Here is a 23297-nt window from a genome sequence, read left to right on the forward strand (position 1 = left end):
CAACACAGTGTGTCCAAACACCCAGCACGCCCTAGACATGCTGTCTGAGGACCAACTAGGTTCACCTAGCCACATAGTAATACACACAGGCACAAACGACCTGAGAACAAAGCAGGAAAGTGTGGCCACAGCACTGACGGGAGTGATTGAAAAAGCTTATTCTACTTTCCTCAATGCACAAGTGGTTATCTCCACCCTGCTCCCACAAAAAGACTTCCCTGCTACAATACAGCGGGCAAATGCAAGTATGTCCCGTGACTGTGCCTCAAAACCAAATGTTTTCCTGGCCCACCACTCCACCCTGGACTTGAACAGCCTCTATGACCAGGTCCACCTATACAAGGCAGCAGTGCCCATCTTCACCCGGCTCTAAAGGACACCGCTCCAAAACGCAGCCCCAACACTGCACACAGGAGCAACTGATCAATAGACACCCCGCCCAGACCAGCGAGACACTCTCCCAGACCTCCGGAACATTTTACATTTGGCTAGAAATTAGGAAATGAGCTTAGAATAATTTCCTCCTGTGTGCTACCTATATCCCCCCACTAAAATCCCCATACTTTAATGAAGACAGCTTCTCCATCCTGGAGGGGGAAATCAATCATTTCCAGACTCAGGGACTAGTCCGTGGTGACCTAAATGCCAGAACCGGACAAGAACCTGACAGGCTCAGCACACAGAGGGACAAACACCTGCCTGGAGGTGACCGCAACATCTCCCCCATATGCCCCCCTAGGCACAACTATGACAACATAACCAAAAAAACAGGTCACAACTCCTGCAGCTCTGTCGCACGCTAGGTATGCACATAGTCAATGGTAGGCTTCAAGGGGACTCCTATGGTAGGTACACCTATAGCTCATCTCTTGGCACTAGTACTGTAGACTACTTTATCACTGACCTCAACCCAGAGTCTCTCAGAGCGTTCACAGTCAGCCCACTGACACCCCTATCAGACCACAGCAAAGTCACAGTCTACTTGAACAGAGCAATAGTCAATCATGAGGCATCAAAGCCGAAGGAACTGAGTAATATTAAGAAATGCTATAGATGGAAGGAATGTAGTTTGGAAAACTACCAAAAACCAATTAGGCAACAACAAATTCAATCCCTTTTAGACAACTTCCTGGACAAAACGTTCCACAGTAACAGTGAAGGTGTAAACTTGGCAGTAGAACATCTCAACACTATATTTGACCTCTCAGCTTCCCTATCAAATCTAAAAATCTCAAATAGAAAACCGAAGAAAATGAACAACAATGACAAATGTTTTGATGAAGAATGCAAAAATCTAACAAAGAAATTGAGAAACCTGTCCAACCAAAAACATAGAGACCCGGAAAACCTGAGACTGCACCTTCACTATGGTTAATCACTAAAACAATACAGAAATACACTACGGGAAAAAGAAGGAACAGCATGTCAGAAATCAGCTCAATGTAATTGAAGAATCCATAGATTCTAACCACTTCTGGGAAAATTGGAAAACACTAAACAAACAACACGAAGAATCATCTACCAAAAATGGAGATGTATGGGTAAACCACTTCTCCAATCCTTTTGACTCTATAACAAAGACCAAACAGCAAAAACATATACATAATCAAATACAAATCTTAGAATCAACTATTAAAGACTACCAGAACGCACTGTATTCTCCAATTACCTTGAATGAACTACAGGACAAAATAAAAACCCTCCAACCCAAAAAGGCCTGTGGTGTTGATGGTATCCTCAATGAAATGATCAAATATACAGACAACAAATTCCAATTGGCTATACTAAAACTCTTTACCATCATCCTTAGCTCTGGCATCTTCCCTAATATTTGTAACCAAGGACTGATCACCCCATTCCACAGAAGTGGAGACAGATTTGACCCAAATAACTAACGTGGGATATGCGTCAACAGAAACCTTGGGAAAATCCTCTGCATTATCATTAACAGCAGACTCGTACATTTCCTCAGTGAAAACAATGTACTGAGCAAATGTCAAATGGGCTTTTTACTCAATTATCGTACGACAGACCATGTATTCACCCTGCACACCCTGATTGACAAACAAACAAACCAAAACAAAGACAAAGTCTTCTCATGCTTTGTTGATTTCAAAAAAGCCTTCGACACAATTTGGCATGAGAGTCTGCTATATAAATTGATGGAAAGTGGTGTTGGGGGAAAAACATACAACATTATAAAATCCATGTACACAAACAACAAGTGTGCGGTTAAAATAGGCAAAAAACACACACATTTTTTCCCATAGGGCCTTGGGGTGAGACAGGGATGCAAGCGTAAGCCCCACCCTCTTCAACATATACAGTGGGGCAAAAAAGTATTTAGTCAGCCACCAATTGTGCAAGTTCTCCCACTTAAGAAGATGAGAGACCTGTAATTTTATCATAGGTGCACTTCAACTATGGCAGACAAAATGAGATTTTTTTTTGTTGAGAAAATCACATTGTAGGATTTTTAATGAATTTATTTGCAAATTATGGTGGAAAATAAGTATTTGCTCACCTACAAACAAGCAAGATTTCTGGCTCTCACAGACCTGTAACTTCTTCTTTAAGAGGCTCCTCTGTCCTCAACTCGTTACCTGTATTAATGGCACCTGTTTGAACTTGTTATCATATATAGTATAAAAGACACCTGTCCACAACCTCAAACAGTCACACTCCAAACTCCACTATGGCCAGGACCTAAGAGCTGTCAAAGGACACCAGAAACAAAATTGTAGACCTGCACCAGGCTGGGAAGACTGAATCTGCAATAGGTAAGCAGCTTGGTTTGAAGAAATCAACTGTGTGGGCAATTATTAGGAAATGGATGACATACAAGACCACTGATAATCTCCCTCGATCTGGGGCTCCACACAAGATCTCACCCCGTGGGGTCAAAATGATCACAAGAACGGTGAGCAAAAAATCCCAGAACCACACGGGGGGACCTAGTGAATGACCTGCAGAGAGCTGGGACCAAAGTAACAAAGCCTACCATCAGTAACACACTACGCCGCCAGGGACTCAAATCCTGCAGTGCCAGACGTGTCCCCCTGCTTAAGCCAGTGCATGTCCAGGCCCGTCTGAAGTTTGCTAGAGAGCATTTGGATGATCCAGAAGAAGATTGGGAGAATGTCATATGGTCAGATGAAACCAAAATATAACTTTTTGGTAAAAACTCAACTCGTCATGTTTGGAGGACAAAGAATGCTGAGTTGCATCCAAAGAACACCATACCTACTGTGAAGCATGGGGGTGGAAACATCATGCTTTGGGGATGTTTTTCTGCAAAGGGACCAGGACGACTGATCCGGGTAAAGAAAAGAATGAATGGGGCCATGTATCGTGAGATTTTGAGTGAAAACCTCATTCCATCAGCAAGGGCATTGAAGATGAAATGTGGCTGGGTCTTTCAACATGACAATGATCCCAAACACACCACCCGGGCAACGAAGGAGTGGCTTCGTAAGAAGCATTTCAAGGTCCTGGAGGGGCCTAGCCAGTCTCCAGATCTCAACCCCATAGAAAATCTTTGGAGGGAGTTGAAAGTCTGTGTTGCCCAGCAACAGCCCCAAAACATCACTGCTCTAGAGGAGATCTGCATGGAGGAATGGGCCAAAATACCAGCAACAGTGTGTGAAAACCTTGTGAAGACTTACAGAAAATGTTTGACCTCTGTCATTGCCAACAAAGTGTATATAACAAAGTATCGAGATAAACTTTTGTTATTGACCAAATACATATTTTCCACCATCATTTGCAAATAAATTCATAAAAAATCCTACAATGTGATTTTCTAGATTTTTTCCCCTCATTTTGTCTGTCATAGTTGAAGTGTACCTATGATGAAGATTTACAGGCCTCTCTCATCTTTTTAAGTGGGAGAACTTTCACAATTGGTGGCTGACTAAATACTTTTTTGCCCCACTGTGTGTAATATATATATATATCTCAAGAAATTTGGTGAGGGGACTAGACAGCCTCACCCTACCAGAATCTGAAGTCTAATGTCTATTGAAGATCTGGTGCTTCTGTCACCAACCAAGGAGGGCCTACACAGCAGCACTTTCTGCACAGATTCTGCCAGACCTGGGCCCTGACAGTAAATCTCAGTAAGACCAAAATGTTTTTTATTTCACCTTTATTTAACCAGGTAGGCCAGTTGAGAACAAGTTCTCATTTACAACTGCGACCTGGCCAAGATGAAGCAAAGCAGTGCGACAAAAAACAACACAGAGTTACACATGGGATAAACAAAAGTGCAGTCAATAACACAATAGAAAAATCTATATGCACTGTGTGCAAATGGAATAAGGAGGTAAGGTAATAAATAGGCCATAGTAGAAAAGTAATTACAGTTTAGCAAATTAACACTGGAGTGATAAATGTGCAGATGATGATGTGCAAGTAGAAAACTGGTGTGCAAAAGAGCAAAAAGTAAATAAAAACAATATGGGGATGGGGTAGGTAGTTGGGTGGGTGGGCTATTCACGGATGGGCTATGTACAACTGTTGCGATCGGTAAGCTGATGCTTAAAGTTAGTGAGGGAGATATACGTCTCCAACTTCAGTAATTTTTGCAATTCGTTCCAGTCATTGGCAGCAGAGAACTGAAAGGTGGCCAATGTGGGTGTTGGCTTTGGGGATGACCAGTAAGATATACCTGCTGGAGCTCGTGCTACGGGTGGGTGTTGTTATCATGACCAGTGAGCTGAGATAAGGTGGTGCTTTACCTAGCAGAGACTTATAGATGACCTGGAGCCAGTGGGTCTGGCAACAAATATGTAGCGAGGGCCAGCCGACGAGAGCGTACAGGTCGCAGTGGTGGGTAGTTGGGGCTTTGGTGACAAAATGGATGGCACTGTGATAGACTGCATCCAGTTTGCTGAGTAGAGTGTTGGAGGCAATTTTGTAAATGACATCGCCGAAGTCGGGGATCAGTAGGATAGTCAGATTTACGAGGGTAGTTTTGGCAGCGTGAGTGAAGGAGGCTTTTTGTTGTGAAATAGGAAGCCAATTCTAGATTTAATTTTGGATTGGAGATGTTTAATATGAGTCTGGAAGGAGAGTTTACAGTCTGGCCAGACACCTAGGTATTTGTTGTCAGCACCTTCCAGACTAGTGATGCTAGTCGGGCGGGCGGTGTGGGCAGCAATCGGTTGAAAAGCATGCATTTAGTTTTACTAGCATTTAAGAGCAGTTGGAGGCCATGGAATGAGTGTTTTATGGCATTGAAGCTCGTTTGGAGGTTTGTTAACACAGTGTCCAAAGAAGGGCCAGATGTATACAGAATGGTGTTGTCTGCGTAGAGGTGGATCAGGGAATCACCCATAGCAAGAGAGACATCATTAATGCATACAGAGAACATAGTCAGCCTGAGAATTGAACCCTGTGGTAACCCCATAGAGACTGCCAGAGGTCTGGACAACAGGCCCTCCGATTTGACACACTGAACTCTATCTGAGAAGTAGTTGGTGAACCAGGCGAGGCAGTAATTTGAGAAACCAAGGCTATTGAGTCTGCCGATAAGAATACGGTGATTGACTGGGTCGAAAGCCTTGGCCAAGTCGATGAATACGGCTGCACAGTATGGTCTTTTATTGATGCCGGTTATGATATCATTTAGTACCTTGAGCGTGGCTGAGGTGTACCCGTGACCAGCTCAGAAACCGGATTGCATAGTGGAGAAGTTACGGTGGGATTCAAAATGGTCAGTGACCTATTTTGTTAACTTGGCTTTCGAAGACTTTAGAAAGGCAGGGCAGGATGGATATAGGTCTGTAACCGTTTGGGTCTAGAGTGTCTCCCCCTTTGAAGAGGGGAATGACAGCTTTCCAATCTTTAGGAATCTCAGATGATATGAAAGAGACATTGAACAGACTAGTAATAGGGGTTGCAACAATGGCGGCAGATCATTTTAGAAAGAGAGATTGTTGGTCCAAATTGGTCCAGATTGTCTAGCCCAGCTGATTTGTACGGGTCCAGGTTTTGCAGCTTTTTCAGAACATCTGCTATCTGGATTTGGGTGAAGGAGACGCTGGGGAAGTTTGGGCAAGTGGCTGTGGGGGGTGCAGAGCTGTTGGCCGGGGTTGGGGTAGCCAGGAGGAAAGCATGGCCAGCCGTAGAGAAATGCTTGTTGAAATTTTCGATTATCGTGGATTTATCGGTGGTGACAGTGTTTCCTAGCCTCAGTGCAGTAGGCAGCTGGGAGGAGGTGCTCTTATTCTCCATGGACGTTACAGTGTCCCAAATCTTTTTGGAGTTAGAGCTACAGGATGAAAATTCCTTTTTGAAAAAGCTGGCCTTTGCTTTCCTAACTGACTGTTTGTATTGGTTCCTGACTTCCCTGAAAAGTTGCATATCTCGGGGACTATACTAAAATAATAGTGTTCAAAAAAGGTCCAGTCACCAGGACCACAAATACAAATTCAATCTAGACACCCTTGCCCTAGAGCACACAAAAAACTATGCATACCTTGGGCTAAACATCAGTGCCACAGGTAACTTCCACAAAGCTGTGAACTATCTGAGAGACAAGGCAAGAAGGGCATTCTATGCCATCAAAAGGAACATAACATTCAACATACCAATTAGGATCTGGTTAAAAATACTTGAATCAGGTATAGAACCCATTGCCCTTCATGGTTGTGTAGTCTGGGGTCCGCTCACCAACCATGAATTCACAAAATGGGACAAACACCAAATTGAGAGACTGCATGGAGAATTCTGCAAAAAAAGATCCTCTGTGTACAACGTAGAACACCAAATAATGCATGTGGAGCAGAATTAGGCCGATACACGCTAATTATCAAAATCCAGAAAATAGACATTAAATTCTACAACCACCTAAAAGGAAGCGATTCCCAAACCTTCCATAACAAAGCCATCACCTGCAGAGAAATGAACCTGGAGAAGAGTCCCCTAAGCAAGCTGGTCCTGGGCCTCGATTCACAAACACAAACACACCCCACAGAGCCCCAGAACAGCAACACAATTAGACCCAACCAAATCATGAGAAAACAAAAAGCTAATTACTTGGCACATTGGAAAGAATTAACAAAAAAACAGAGCAAGCTAGAATGCTATTTGGCCCTACACAGAGAGTACACAGAGGCAGATTATCTGACCACTGTGACTGACCCAAAATTAAGGAAAGCTTTGACTATGTACAGACTCAGTGAGCATAGCCTTGCCATTGAGAAAGGCCGCCGTAGGCAGACATGGCTCTCAAGAGAAGACAGGCTATGTGCTCACTGCCCACAAAATGAGGTGGAAACTGAGCTGCACTTCCTAACCTCCTGCCCAATGTATGACCATATTAGAGAGACATATTTTCAGATTACACAGATCCACAAAGAATTTGAAAACAAATCCAATTTTGATAAACTCCCATATCTACTGGGTGAAATTCCACAGTGTGCCATCACAGCAGCAAGATTTGTGACCGGTTGCCACGAGAAAAGGGCAACCAGTGAAGAACAAACACCATTGTAAATACAACCCATATTTATGCTTATTTATTTTATCTTGTGTCCTTTAACCATTTGTACATTGTTAAAACACTGTATATATATATATAATATGGCATTTGTAATGTATTTATTGTTTTGAAACTTCTGTATGTGTAATGTTTACTGTTAATTTTACTTTATATATTATCTACCTCACTTGCTTTGGCAATGTTAACACGTTTCCCATGCCAATAAAGCCCTTGAATTGAATATGAGAGAGAGAGAGAGAGAGAGAGAGAGAGAGAGAGAGAGAGAGAGAGAGAGAGAGAGAGAGAGAGAGAGAGAGAGAGCATGGTGAGAGAGAGAAGAGCATGGTGAGAGAGAGAAGAGCATGGTGAGAGAGAGAAGAGCATGGTGAGAGAGAGAGAGAGAGAGAGAGAGAGCATGGTGAGAGAGAGAGAGCATGGTGAGAGAGAGAGAGAGCATGGTGAGAGAGAGAGAGAGAGCATGGTGAGAGAGAGAGAGAAACAGAAAGATAGATAGATAGAGAGAGAGAGAGAGAGAAAGAAAGAAGGGGGATAAAAAAGGTGAGAGAAAGAGAGCGAGAAGAGGTGTGAAGAGACGTCAATCAATGTAGCCTGGGTGCCAGTCTGTTCTGCACTCTTGCCAATGGTCTGGCCTCATGGCAATCTCAACTTTCACTATGCAGACAGATTTTGTGGGGGTCACTAATTTAGTTTGAGAAATTCATAAGCTAGCAACTATTCGCCAGGACAGACAAACAGCGGTTGCTTAGCAACTTGAGAATAAAATGATCTGTGGTACAAAAAAAGTGATGGAATTCCAATATATGCATAACCCAATATTTGCATAACTCATTACATTATTGAATCAGGATCACAACTTCTGTTCTCTTTTGGCTCATTAATGATAGTTGGCAAGAGCACAAAGAGATCTGAGACCTGGCTAGTGTCAATGACAGAGAAACAAGAACAAATGACAAGTCACACATTTTCACAGGGAACATTTTGTCAGTACACCCCCTATTGACTGACAATACACTCTTAGAAAAAAATTAAAAAACTTTGAAGAACACTTGTTGGTTGGTTCCAAATAGAACTGGTTTGGGTTCCATGTAGAACCCTTTCCAGAGTGTTCTGCATGGAACCCAAAATGGTTCTACATGGAAATCAAAACGGGTTTTCCTATGTGGACAGCTGAAGAACCCTTTTGGAAGAGTGTTGTTTGGTCACATTTTCACAGGGAACCTTCTTTGCAGCACCCCCCCCCATAGACTTACTGTGGGAGGGTGATTCTCTGCCATCGCCGTCCACCCCAGATTCCCTCTCTTTGGATCTCTTCCTGCTGTTTTTGTTGTGGCCGCCATGGTGACGGTGACGTCGGTGGGACTTCCTCCCCAGGGGAACGTGGACCCCGATGTAAAGGGTCCGGTGGCCTGGGGACACGATGAAAACGTGGCATCAAACTACAATTACTATAACCCCAGAAATGTTAGGGCCTAAAACCGCAGGGCCCCATTCGTGCATTTACAAAAATGTGATGCATTCTTTAAATGCATCACATTCATCATTCATTCATTAAAACGCAAGGCCCTGATGGAGAAAAATAATCACTTGGGCCAGAGTCATACAAAACAAATGTCAATTTGGTGTCAGCTGGAAATGAAATACTCAAGCACTGTAATGATCCCTCCCTCCCTCCCAGGGTGAGCATAATCTATGCTGACTCCAATGCTGAGCTAGGACAGCCAAACTGGCCTGCCCTATAGGTCTCAAACCAGCTGTGGGAGAGCCAGGGTACACAAGGTGACATGGACAAGACCCTGGCCACTCATATCTCTGTCCCCACCTCCAGGCCTGCTTTAACAGCACTACTCAGTGTAAGTACTAGTTAAACAAAAACAACCATTCCCAGAAACTAAGGCAGTAAGTCAAGGACAGGATGATTCTAGCAATATGTCTCCCTGACACGTCATGTGTGACAGCCTTAGCGTGTGGCCTGTTACAGTCACAACAACCACAACATGCATCTCTGAGTCAGCCGGCAACACACTGACATCAACTAAACATCTAACACGGTATATTACAGTACAATAGAGTATATCTCCCTTTGAATGTTTCGTAGAGACCATTATGAAAGACAATAGGGCAGCCTAGGACATGCCTGGTTGAAACACTGAGGACCCGGAGGACCTTGGCTGCAGCTTACAGTCTGTGAGTCAAGACGGGGGGTTTTCTATAAAATGATCACAACATCCCTCAGGCCTGTGAACTTGCTGATGTGATGGAACGTCTGTTCTCTCCCGTCCTGCTCTCTGTGGCATGAAAGTGACACACATATTAAGACATTCATGTGTGGTCTCTCTCTCTGTGTGTGTGTGTGTGTGTGTGTGTGTGTGTGTGTGTGTGTGTGTGTGTGTGTGTGTGTGTGTGTGTGTGTGTGTGTGTGTGTGTGTGTGTGTGTGTGTGTGTGTGTGTGTGTGTGTGTGTGTGTGTGTGTGTGTGTGTGTGTGTGTGTGTGTGTGTGTGTGTGTGTGTGTGTGTGTGTGGTCCTCGTCTTCACTACAGTGTCCTCTCTCACAAATCCATAGGTTCTCCTTATGGAGTAGCAGGGAATACTACACCAGAGCAAATACAGTGCCACAGCGACACAGAGTGTCTGAGAAAGGTCACGGTTTGCATTCCAGTTTTCTTAACCTGCTCCCGGTCCTTGTCTACTTGCGTCCCTCTCCTTCCACCCATAAGTGATATGAAGTCACAGACTATGTAAAAAGCAGAATAGGGTTAGGTAGAGGTGGAGACAAGGGGAGGAAGCCAGTTTAGACTAAGTGAGATGCATCTCTTAAACTGTTCATGTTGACTCACCTTCCAGCTCCTCCTTCTCAAAGTTGGTGTTGAGCATGGAGCGAGTGCCTCCTCTGTCCAGGACTGCCTCCTCATCAGTCCTCTATAAGATAGAGAGAGAGAGAGAGAGAGAGAGAGAGAGAGAGAGAGAGAGAGAGAGAGAGAGAGAGAGAGAGAGAGAGAGAGAGAGAGAGAGAGAGAGAGAGAGAGAGAGAGAGAGAGAGAAAGAAGAGAAAGAAAGAAAGAAAGAAAGAAAGAAAGAGAGCGAGAGGAGAGAGAGGGAGAGATAAAGAGAGAGGGGAGAGAGAGGGGAGAGAGAGGGGAGAGAGAGAGAAATAGAGAGAAAGAAAGAGAGAGAGAGAGAGGGGGGAGAGAGAGATGAAGGTGGGCCGAACGGGCCCCCATATTAACATCGACAGGTCTGTAGTGGAGCGGGTCGAGAGTTTCATCACCAACGAACTATCATGGTCCAAACGACTTTATACGCACATGTATTTACAGTATGTACAGTATAAAGAGAACCATTCCTTTGCACATCAAGAGATTTTCACAGAAAAAGCTCAGAGTGCTCTTTTTTATTGGGCTTAGCACACAGTGGTGAATTTGGCCCAGTGACCATTCCACTATATCAAAATGACCATTCAGTACACGGAGCCACTTTTGAATTTAAAAAAGCCAAAACTCTTATATAAGAGGCCTCTGGCGTCCTGCCATCCTCCTGCTGCAAGAGGATGAGTCCTTAAATAAACACACAGCAGCTTCATGAGGCTAACTTCACCAGACAGTCACCATGGCAACTAATGTGGCCAATCACAATTTTTATGAATTCACCTTCCCTGACTACCCAGATAGTTTTATTGTTTTAGTCACGTTTTATTTTTTTTTAACAAGGATGCTTCCTCATGCGTGCGGTCAGATATATACTGACTCTCACACAGCTGCCGAGAGGAACACTGTTGTTGACCCAAAAGACTGTCCTGATAATGGCTAGGATTGTTGTAGGAGAAATAGTGGTTTTGGGGTCGAGGGTCTCAGAAAGTTGATGGAGTGTGTGTGTGTGTGTGTGTGTGTGTGTGTGTGTGTGTGTGTGTGTGTGTGTGTGTGTGTGTGTGTGTGTGTGTGTGTGTGTGTGTGTGTGTGTGTGTGTGTGTGTGTGTGTGTGTGTGTGTGTGTGTGTGTGTGTGTGTGTGTGTGTGTATATATATATACTATTCGTGTACTATTCGCTTGTGAGTGTCCCAAAAATAACATGTTTCTGTCCAGGGGGTTGTAGGCTTAATATTTGTGCCAAATACCATGAGGTGACATAGGAGGTGCTGGGTGCCAGTGGTAAGCTGGTAAAACATGATGCCGCGTAATGCTAGTTAATTCCCTTTGGTAATCAGCCACACTTCATTCACAATCATCTCTAAGCACAAGTCAATGCTACACTCAAATAATCTCTGGACACGGCTGAGCTTTTCCATATTGCATCATTTGACAATCTAATCAGACTAGATTGTAATCAGAACTTACCGCGATTGGAAAACGTAAACAGTGAATCTACAGACGGTGTAGAACCATACGACCGCAGTGTTTTAGTAATACAACAGACATGGACATGAGCTACAGATAACCGTGGTTGTATTATTCCGATCATGTCGCTTAATTATAGAACTCTTTGATGTGTTCAGGCCTGCAGCTGGTGGAAGCACCTCAGAACCTGACACTGGCACAACCCCACAGCTTCCAAAAGGTACAGTTGAAGTCAGACGTTTACATACACTTAGGTTGGAGTCATTAAAACTCATTTTTCAACCACTCCACAAATTTCTTGTTAACAAACTGTAGATTTGGCAAGTCAGTTAGGACATCTACTTTGTACATGACACAAGTCATTTTTCCAACAATTGTTTACAGACAGATTATTTCACTTATAATTCACTGTATCACAATTCCAGTGGGTCAGAAGTTTACATACGCTAAGTTGACTGTGCCTTTATACAGCTTGGAAAATTCCAGAAAATGATGTCAGGGCTTGAGAAGCTTCTGATAGGCTAATTGATATAATTTGAGTCAATTGGAGGTGTACCTGTGCATGTATTTCAAGGCCTACCTTCAAACTCTGTGCCTCTTTGCTTGACATCATGGGAAAATCTAAATAAAATCAACCAAGACCTCAGAAAAAAATTGTAGACCTCCACAAGTCTGGTACATCCTTGGGAGCAATTTTCAAACGCCTGAAGGTACCACGTTCATCCTGTGCTCACCTCTCACAGTTCTGGGCGACTTTAATCTCCCCACGTGTACCTTTGACTCATTCCTCTCTGCCTCCTTCTTTCCACTCCTCTCCTCTTTTGACCTCACCCTCTCAACCTCCCCCTACTCACAAGGCAGGCAATACGCTCGACCTCATCTTTACTAGATGCTGTTCTTCCACTAACCTCATTGCAACTCCCCTCCAAGTCTCCGACCACTACCTTGTATCCTTTTCCCTCTCGCTCTCATCCAACACCTCCCACACTGCCCCTACTCGGATGGTATCGCGCCATCCCAACCTTCCCTCTCTCCCCCACTACTCTCTCCTCTTCCATCCTATCATCTCTTCCCTCTGCTCAAACCTTCTCCAACCTATCTCCTGATTCTGCCTCCTCAACCCTCCTCTCCTCCCTTTCTGCATCCTTTGACTCTCTATGTCCCCTATCCTCCAGGCCGGCTCGGTCCTCCCCTCCCGCTCCGTGGCTCGACGACTCATTGCGAGCTCACAGAACAGGGCTCCGGGCAGCCGAGCGGAAATGGAGGAAAAAGCCTCCCTGCGGATCTGGCATCCTTTCACTCCCTCCTCTCTACATTTTCCTCCTCTGTCTCTGCTGCTAAAGCCACATTCTACCACTCTAAATTCCAAGCATCCGCCTCTAACCCTAGGAAGCTCTTTGCCACCTTCTCCTCCCTCCTGAATCCTCCTCCCCCTCCCCCCTCCTCCCTCTCTGCAGATGACTTCGTCAACCATTTTGAAAAAGAAGGTCGACGACATCCGATCCTCGTTTGCTAAGTCAAACGACACCGCTGGTTCTGCTCACACTGCCCTACCCTGTGCTCTGACCTCTTTCTCCCTCTCTCCAGATGAAATCTTGCATCTTGTGACGGCCGGCCGCCCAACAACCTGCCCGCTTGACCCTATCCCCTCCTCTCTTCTCCAGACCATTTCCCTTACCTCACCTCGCTCATCAACTCATCCCTGACCGCTGGCTACGTCCCTTCCGTCTTCAAGAGAGCGAGAGTTGCACCCCTTCTGAAAAAACCTACACTCGATCCCTCCGATGTCAACAACTACAGACCAGTATCCCTTCTTTCTTTTCTCTCCAAAACTCTTGAACGTGCCGTCCTTGGCCAGCTCTCCCGCTATCTCTCTCAGAATGACCTTCTTGATCCAAATCAGTCAGGTTTCAAGACTGTCTCTGGAGACTAGTCATTCAACTGAGACTGCTCTTCTCTGTATCACGGAGGCGCTCCGCACTGCTAAAGCTAACTCTCTCCCTCTGCTCTCATCCTTCTAGACCTATCGGCTGCCTTCGATACTGTGAACCATCAGATCCTCCTCTCCACCCTCTCCGAGTTGGGCATCTCCGGCGCGGCCCACGCTTGGATTGCGTCCTACCTGACAGGTCGCTCCTACCAGGTGGCGTGGCGTCTCCTCACCACGCGCTCTCACCACTGGTGTCCCCCAGGGCTCTGTTCTAGGCCCTCTCCTATTCTCGCTATACACCAAGTCCCTTGGCTCTGTCATAACCTCACATGGTCTCTCCTATCATTGCTATGCAGACGACACACAATTAATCTTCTCCTTTCCCCTTCTGATGACCAGGTGGCGAATCGCATCTCTGCATGTCTGGCAGACATATCAGTGTGGATGACGGATCACCACCTCAAGCTGAACCTCGGCAAGACGGAGCTGCTCTTCCTCCCGGGAAGGACTGCCCGTTCCATGATCTCGCCATCACGGTTGACAACTCCATTGTGTCCTCCTCCCAGAGCGCTAAGAACCTTGGCGTGATCCTGGACAACACCCTGTCGTTCTCAACTAACATCAAGGCGGTGGCCCGTTCCTGTAGGTTCATGCTCTACAACATCCGCAGAGTACGACCCTGTCTCACACAGGAAGCGGCGCAGGTCCTAATCCAGGCACTTGTCATCTCCCGTCTGGATTACTGCAACTCGCAGTTGGCTGGGCTCCCTGCCTGTGCCATTAAACCCCTACAACTCATCCAGAACGCCGCAGCCCGTCTGGTGTTCAACCTTCCCAAGTTCTCTCACGTCACCCCGCTCCTCCGCTCTCTCCACTGGCTTCCAGTTGAAGCTCGCATCCGCTACAAGACCATGGTGCTTGCCTACGGAGCTGTGAGGGGAACGGCACCTCAGTACCTCCAGGCTCTGATCAGGCCCTACACCCAAACAAGGGCACTGCGTTCATCCACCTCTGGCCTGCTCGCCTCCCTACCACTGAGGAAGTACAGTTCCCGCTCAGCCCAGTCAAAACTGTTTGCTGCTCTGGCCCCCCAATGGTGGAACAAACTCCCTCACGACGCCAGGACAGCGGAGCCAATCACCACCTTCCGGAGACACCTGAAACCCCACCTCTTTAAGGAATACCTAGGATAGGATAAGTAATCCTTCTCACCCCCCCTTTAAGATTTAGATGCACTATTGTAAAGTGACTGTTCCACTGGATGTCATAAGGTGAATGCACCAATTTGTAAGTCGCTCTGGATAAGAGCGTCTGCTAAATGACTTAAATGTAATGTAAATGTAAATAGTATGCAAGTATAAACACCATGGGACCACGCAGCCGTCATACCACTCAGGAAGGAGACGCGTTCCGTCTCCTAGAGATGAACGCACTTTGGGGTGAAAAGTGCAAATCAATCCCACTGCCACTGCTCCAAAACCGCCATAAAAAAAGCCAGACTACGGTTTTCAACTGCACATGGGGACAAAGATATTACTTTTTGGAGAAATGTCCTCTGGTCTGATGTAACGAAGAAAATAACTGTTTAGCCATAATGACCATCGTTATGTTTGGAGGAAAAAGGGGGAGGTTTGCAAGCCGAAGAACACCATCCCAACTGTGAAGCACGGGGTGGCAGCATCATGTTGTGAGGGTGCTTTGCTGCAGGAGGGACTGGTGCACTTCGCAAAATAGATGGCATCCTGAGGAAGGAAAATGATGTGGATATATTGAAGCAACATCTCAAGACATCAGTCAGGAAGTTAAAGCTTGGTCGCAAATGGCTCTTCCAAATGGACAATGACCCCAAGCATACTTCCAAAGTTGTGGCAAAATTGCTTAAGGACAACAAAATCAAGGTATTGGAGTGGCCATCACAAAGCCCTGACCTCAATCCTATAGATCATTTGTGGGCAGACCTGAAGAAGTGTGTGCAAGCAAGGAGGCCTACAAACTTGACTCAGTTACACCAGCTCTGTCAGGAGGGATGGGACAAAATTCACCCAACTTATTGTGGGAAGCTTGTGGAAGGCTACCTGAAACGTTTGACAATTTAAAGGCAATGCTACCAAATACTAATTGAGTGTATGTAAACTTCTGACGCACTGGGAATGTGATGAAGGAAATAAAAGCTGAAATAAATCATTCTCTCTACTATTATTCCAACATTTCACATTCTTAAAATAAAGTGGTGATCCTAACTGACCTAAGACAGGGAATTTTTACTAGGATTACATGTCAGGAATTGTGAAAAACTGAGTTTAAATGTATTTGGCTAAGGTGTATCTAAACTTCAGACTTCAACTGTAAGACACCAGAGCCTATTAACGTAACACAATTATACCACAGAAGTCAAATGTGAAGCAGTGTAGGTACATTATAATTGGACCAAAATTATCTGTGTCCCAAATTATTGTTTAGTTTGGCTATATGGCTCTACCCCAGATGGAAGTAACCTTGTGCCTAGACTGGCTCTACCCCACAGCTGGAAGTAGCCTTGTGCCTAGACTGGCTCTACCCCACAGCTGGAAGTAACCCTGTGCCTAGACTGGCTCTACCCCACAGATGGAAGTAACCTTGTGCCTAGACTGTCTCTACCCCACAGCTGGAAGTAACCCTGTGCCTAGACTGGCTCTACCCCACAGATGGAAGTAACCTTGTGCCTAGACTGGCTCTACCCCACAGATGGAAGTAACCCTGGCCATGACTCTGGCCCTGGACTCTACCCCACCAGTTCCCACAGGTAAGAAACCAGAGTTTATTAACATAACTCAATTATACTACAGAAATGATATATGAAGCATCTTTGCAGTTCAGATCAATCTGGACAGTATTACAAATGATTGTGTATTTTCTGCATTCCATTTAGAATGCTGGTCAAAAGCAGTGCACTATACAGGGAATAATATTCCATTACATACGCATCCCGTGACTGGATGACTGTGGCTACAGACCAATCAAAGATGGTCCTACACAGCCAGTCCTGGATGCTGAAGAAGATTAGGCTAGCCCAGTCCTGGATGCTGAAGAAGATTAGGCTAGCCCAGTCCTGGATGCTGAAGAAGATTAGGCTAGCCCAGTCCTGGATGCTGAAGAAGATTAGGCTAGCCCAGTCCTGGATGCTGAAGAAGATTAGGCTAGCCCAGTCCTGGATGCTGAAGAAGATTAGGCTAGCCCAGTCCTGGATGCTGAAGAAGATTAGGCTAGCCCAGTCCTGGATGCTGAAGAAGATTAGGCTAGCCCAGGCCAGGTTGCTGAAGAGAGGAGGCACCCACACATGCACGTCCATGTGACTGAGCCTAGAGGATCATGGGAACGTTCTGGACAGATGGTGGGGGGGTTGGGTGGGTTGTGGCCGTGTGGGCTTAGACATCACATTAGACCGTCTCATATGTGGAGGGTGATTTCTCAGGTGAAGATCAAGGAATTATCAATAGAAAGTATACAAATGTTTTCAGGGCTGGTTTGTTTGTAAATGTGATATTGGATGTCAAATCATTTACGTCAAAGAATGGTCCATTGACCCAAGTGGGCAGTGTCAGTGTGCTCCTGCTCCCTGGCTGCTAGCCCGTTAGAAAATGTACCTATGATAATGTCTTATTATGAAGTCTGGGTCTGATCAAATACTTTTCATCCTCTTCAGGGTTGAGTGGCAATTCAATTTCAATTCAGTGAATTCAGGAGATGAATCTCGGTTCAATTCAGAAGTAGAAGTGTCATTCATTCATCTTACGTGATACTAATTTTATTAATGAATCAAATTTCAATGATCTTGCTGGTCTGAGGGAGTTGGAATGGAAAGGACTCTGCACCCACAACACATTTTTCATTTTTACCTCTTTTTTCTCCCCAATTTCGTGGTATCCAATAGTTACAGTCTTGTCTCATCGCTACAACTCCCGTACGGACTCGGGAGAGGCGAAGGTCGAGGCCTCCGAAACACAACCCAACCCAAGCCGCACTGCATCTTGACACAATGCCCATCCAACCCGGAAGCCAGTCACACCAATGTGTCGGAGGAAACACCATACACATGGCCAGCATGCACTGCGCCCGGACCGCCACAGGAGTCGCTGGTACGGGATGAGACAAGGATATCAGGATATCCCTGCCGGCCAAACCCTCCCTAACCCGGACGACTCTGGGCCAATTGTGCGCCGCCCCATGGGCTTCCCGGTCGCGGGCTGCGACAGAGCCTGGACTCGAACCCAGAATCTCTGGCGGTACAGCTAGCGCTGCGCCACCCGGGAGGCTCACAACACAATCTTAACAGAGACTTCGCTCATGACCTCACGTTGAAGTCTCGTTAGATCAACACGTTGACAAAATAGGTCAATAAAACGCCAACTGTCTTTCTCTGTGCCAGGACCACTATAGAAGGACAGAGTGATGCTCCGTGTCTTCTGTTCAGTTTGACAAATGAGACACAGCATCTGCGGCCTGCAGCAGGCTTCTGTCTCTATCTCTTAATAGCATGATGTTGGGGACGGGATCTCCTGCAGGCTGCAGAACACTGATGGAAGAGCGGCAGAGAGAGCGTCACCGCCACAGATTTCATCTCCCCACAAACGCTAACCTTTTGCCATAGGTGTGTAAATCCCAGGATCTAACCCTGGATGAGATGTACACAGCACCGATTAAATCAGCTCCTAGCATGCTCTCTGCCTGGTGACGACATCAGAGCAGCCAGCGTGGGGTGGGAGTTGCTCTCCGTGCCCGGACCCACACACACACACACACACATACATGCACAGAGAAATAAGCACGCTAACAAACGCATCTCCAGGCCTAGTTCTGCAGGCAGTTAGTCAGCTTGATAGGAATGAGCAGAGCAACACATGTAGGGGGAAGCTGCTGTAGCTCTGGACTGAAAACCAAAGGAGGATGAGGAAGTTGACATCATGTAGGGGGAAGCTGCTGTAGCTCTGGACTGAAAACCAAAGGAGGATGAGGAAGTTGACATCATGTAGGGGGAAGCTGCTGTAGCTCTGGACTGAAAACCAAAGGAGGATGAGGAAGTTGACATCATGAAGGGGAAGCTGCTGTAGCTCTGGACTGAAAACCAAAGGAGGATGAGGAAGTTGACATCATGTAGGGGAAGCTGCTGTAGCTCTGGACTGAAAACCAAAGGAGGATGAGGAAGTTGACATCATGTAGGGGGGGAAGCTGCTGTAGCTCTGGACTGAAAACCAAAGGAGGATGAGGAAGTTGACATCATGTAGGGGAAGGGGAAGCTGCTGTAGCTCTGGACTGAAAACCAAAGGAGGATGAGGAAGTTGACATCATGTAGGGGAAGGGGAAGCTGCTGTAGCTCTGGACTGAAAACCAAAGGAGGATGAGGAAGTTGACATCATGTAGGGGAAGCTGCTGTAGCTCTGGACTGAAAACCAAAGGAGGATGAGGAAGTTGACATCATGTAGGGGAAGCTGCTGTAGCTCTGGACTGAAAACCAAAGGAGGATGAGGAAGTTGACATCATGAAGGGGAAGCTGCTGTAGCTCTGGACTGAAAACCAAAGGAGGACGAGGATGTTGACATCATGTAGGGGAAGCTGCTGTAGGCCTGGACTGAAAACCAAAGGAGGATGAGGAAGTTGACATCATGTAGGGGGAAGGGGAAGCTGTTGTAGCTCTGGACTGAAAACCAAAGGAGGACGAGGAAGTTGACATCATGTAGGGGGAAGGGGAAGCTGCTGTAGCCCTGGACTGAAAACCAAAGGAGGATGAGGAAGTTGACATCATGTAGGGGGAAGGGGAAGCTGCTGTAGCTCTGGACTGAAAACCAAAGGAGGACGAGGAAGTTGACATCATGTAGGGGGAAGGGGAAGCTGCTGTAGCCCTGGACTGAAAACCAAAGGAGGACGAGGAAGTTGACATCATGTAGGGGGAAGGGGAAGCTGCTGTAGCCCTGGACTGAAAACCAAAGGAGGATGAAGAGGTTGACATCTATCTGATTTCCACATTTGGCGAGTTCAGGGTTGACCTTGGAAAGATGCCTGCCATTGGCTTCTCTCCCTCCTCTCTGTTTACTAGACACCCAGGCTCACTCTCCTGTACTCTATGCACTCCACGTAGATGTATTAGAAATGGCATGTAGCTGAATTTTCTGCATTTCCCATCAGCAATTATCCATGATTTATTGTGTGTCATTTGACTATTTACTGAAAGCGCAGTCTTATTCTTATCCTAAAGCGTCACTCTGGGAGACAGAGAGAGATAAAGGAGGAGAAAGACGTACAGTTGTTTGGTATTCAGTTCAGGGCTACAGCAGCCTCCCCCATCTCGTGGCAGGGTAGCCTAGTGGTTAGAGCGTTGGGCTAGTAACCAAAAGGTTGCAAGTTCGAATCCCTGAGCTGACAAGGTACAAACCTGTCGCTCTGCCCCTGAACAAGCAGTTAACCCAGTGTTCCTCGGCCGTCATTGAAAATACGAATTATTTCTTAACTGACTTGCCTAGTTCAGTAAAGGTAAAATACATTTTAAAAAATAAACACGTGTTGCTCACTGATGCTCCCTGCTCCTTCCTGTCAAGCTGACTAACTGTATGTACCATCTGTGCAGTACAGGGCCATATGGAACACAGCCTTGAAAATAGAGCCCCGAACAGAACAGGGACAAGGAAGAGCTTCATCAAACTATTTAATTGAAGTTTACAACAGTCCCCCTTTAATCTGGACTGCATCCGATACGCTTATATTTGCTGATATACAGATTTGTAGGTAGAGGTGGGATGGGAGGGGTATTGGTTGTCTATTTAGTAAGTAAGCTTTGTTCCGAGCCAGAATGGCCCATAGCGCAGGGGGCTCTCTCCTGTTTCTGTAGAGTGAGGCAGATTGACGTACAAGTACTCCCGCTGGACAGGGCGCTAGTCTATTGCAGGGCCTATCCGGCGTATGTGACAATAAAACATCTCATCTAAACAGCCCTGTAAACAAGTTTCCTGTGTTGAATCCAAAAACATCAAGGACACACGTTCTTTATGAAGTGAAAAGGTACAAAAGTGAATATTAACACAATTTTTGTCTGTCAAATCGTACTTTTTGTCACTTTTTTCCGTGACAGTGACGAAGCAACAAAAAAACAAGAATCAAGCCGAAAGCCTCCAAAACCAAAATCCCTCTATGGATTACAAACAGCAGGTGGCCCGGAATAGAATTACAGTTTCACAGGTGGCGCTTTCATTCCCCCAGCCAGCTAGCCTATCAATACAATACACCACTGACCCAAATCAGCCCCCAACTCTGGGACACGACAACTGACCCAGAGTAACCTAGTAGTCTGTATCCCCACCAGCCACCACTCATTCTAATGAGTTCTGACATCAATGGACTATTATGGAGTGGGTGTGACTGTGACCTTAGGAATCAACTAAGTCCGTCAGTGTTTCCTGAGACCTGAGAGAGGTCAGACCACCAGGAAGCTAATTGACTTAGATAAGGGATGTGACTAGATGGAGTACAGCTACCACCGAAAGTTACTTTTTGTAGCAGGTTAGGAGAGCATTTTAGCTAACCTCAACCCTTTTCCTAACCCAATTCAGTCCAGATTTGGATAGTCCAGACTTTCTATCTGTAGAGCATCATACTACCAACAAACTATCTGTTGATAAGCAACTGCTTGCTTAGGTTATGGTTAGGTTTAGAATAAGGGTTAGGCTATTGGTTAGAGTAAGGGTTAAGTTTAGGGTTAGGATAAGGGTTAAGGTTAGGGTAATTCTCTTAACCTGCTGCATATGTTCTAACCTGCTGTGAAAAAGTCACTTCGTAGCTACAGTATATACCATCTAAATCACTAGATTAGTATATACCATCTACTACTATATACCATCTAACCAAAACTCTAAGCTGTACTAACTGATACTGGTAACAAGGACGAGCCACGAAGGAGCACTGGAGACTTGGAGGTGATGACAAATGAGGCCATATACACTGGTCCTATGTTTCATAAACTGATATAAAAAAAAATCCCAGAAATCTTCCATACGCACAAAAAGCTTATTTCTCTCAAATGTTGGCACACATTCCTGTTAGTGAAGAGTTATCCATTGCCAAGATAATACATCCACCTGACAGGTGTGGCACATCAAGAAGCTCATTAAACAGCATGATCATTACACAGGTGCACCTTGTGCTGGGGACAATAAAAGGCCGCTCTAAAATGTACAGTTTTGTCACACAACAGCACAAATGTCTCAAGTTTGGAGGGAGCGTGCAACTGGCATGCTGACTGAAGGAATGTCCACCGGAGCTTTTGCCAGAGAATTGAATTTTAATTTCTCTACCATAAGCTGACTCCAATGTCGTTTTAGAGAATCTAGCAGTACGTCCAACCGGCCTCACAACCGCAGACCAGGACCTCCACATTCGGCTTCTTCACCTGCGGGATCGTCTGAGGAGGCGTGGGGAGGGGGGAGAAATAATTCTGATTGGCCACTCATGGCTGCACCCCTGCCCAGTCACGTGAAACCTATAGATTAGTGCCTAATGAAGATATTTCCTTATATGAACTATAACTCAGTAAAAAAAAAAGAAATAGTTGCATTTTGCGTTTATATTTTTATTCAGTATAGAACCTGAGTGAGCACACACACACACTGTGTGTGTAAGGATAGCACCTGCGTTCCCCTCACAGGTCAGGTCAGTACGAACCGTAGCAATCTCTTCATGTCCAATTTTGTGATTAACGACATGCTCTCATCAAACAGACAAATGGCCGGATGGCTTTCAACAAAGAGCACGGCGTGTAGAGGTCTCAACTAGCGACTGATGTGTTTTCCGAAATAAACTGCAGCCAACACTTTCAGTTCCCTTAGAAATGACTGTCAGATTCAAATGACTTCCTTTCTCATCTTTAACGCTCACACACACTGCTGGGCGTCATTCCTCTCTTCGATAACCACTCTAGGACCTTGCTTGAGATTTCCTTTTCCCTTGAGCATTTATATTCTAATTACCGTATTCAAGGAGATGATGATTTTCAGCACAGGAAATACGTTCTTTTTTGTTGTGTGTTTGTTTTGAGTTCGAAGAGGAACTGGTTTGATAATGCACTAAATGTAACCAGTTGAATCAGAAGTGTTAATGCAGGGCTGGAACAAAAGCCTGCTCGAACACAGTCTGCAACCCCAGGGCCAGGGTTGCACATCCCGGTTGTGAACGAAGTCTTTGTTGAAAATGTAAACCACCTACAAATCATAATGACATCCTGGGACTTCAGGTCGACCTCCGGCAGAGAGAACAATATGATTGGCTGCTGCGCTAGAGGAGGTGGTCTGCTGATGTTATCTTTCAGGGGGAGGAAGTATTATGGAACTCATTAAGAAACAATAAACACAGAGGATGTCTCCTAATGTTGAAAGGTGTGCCTGGGTTATGTACCCATATCCTTGCCAGTAAAAATCACAGACCTATCTGTTCACACGGGTGTAGGGTGAAGTTGCCCCTCGACGCTGACCTGAGGTCAGCTATGCTTTTTCCCCCCACTAATGGTTAAGG

The 23297-nt window shown here is 45.6% G+C and overlaps 1 protein-coding gene across 4 annotated transcripts in view; it reads right to left on the minus strand.

Annotated features, from left to right (window-relative positions):
- Positions 1-23297, minus strand: part of LOC124017118 (sodium-driven chloride bicarbonate exchanger-like) — a 46718-nt gene that overhangs the window by 18239 nt on the left and 5182 nt on the right. For all 4 annotated transcript variants that reach the window (XM_046332515.1, XM_046332514.1, XM_046332516.1 and 1 more), the window contains 2 exons: positions 10343-10424; positions 8758-8913 (listed from right to left, as the gene is read on the minus strand). In XM_046332515.1, the coding sequence (XP_046188471.1) occupies positions 8758-8913; positions 10343-10424 (238 nt within the window). The remainder of the gene's footprint in view (positions 1-8757; positions 8914-10342; positions 10425-23297) is intronic.

Source organism: Oncorhynchus gorbuscha, unplaced genomic scaffold, assembly GCF_021184085.1.
Source record: "Oncorhynchus gorbuscha isolate QuinsamMale2020 ecotype Even-year unplaced genomic scaffold, OgorEven_v1.0 Un_scaffold_16:::fragment_2:::debris, whole genome shotgun sequence".
In the NCBI taxonomy this organism is placed as follows: Eukaryota; Metazoa; Chordata; class Actinopteri; order Salmoniformes; family Salmonidae; genus Oncorhynchus; species Oncorhynchus gorbuscha.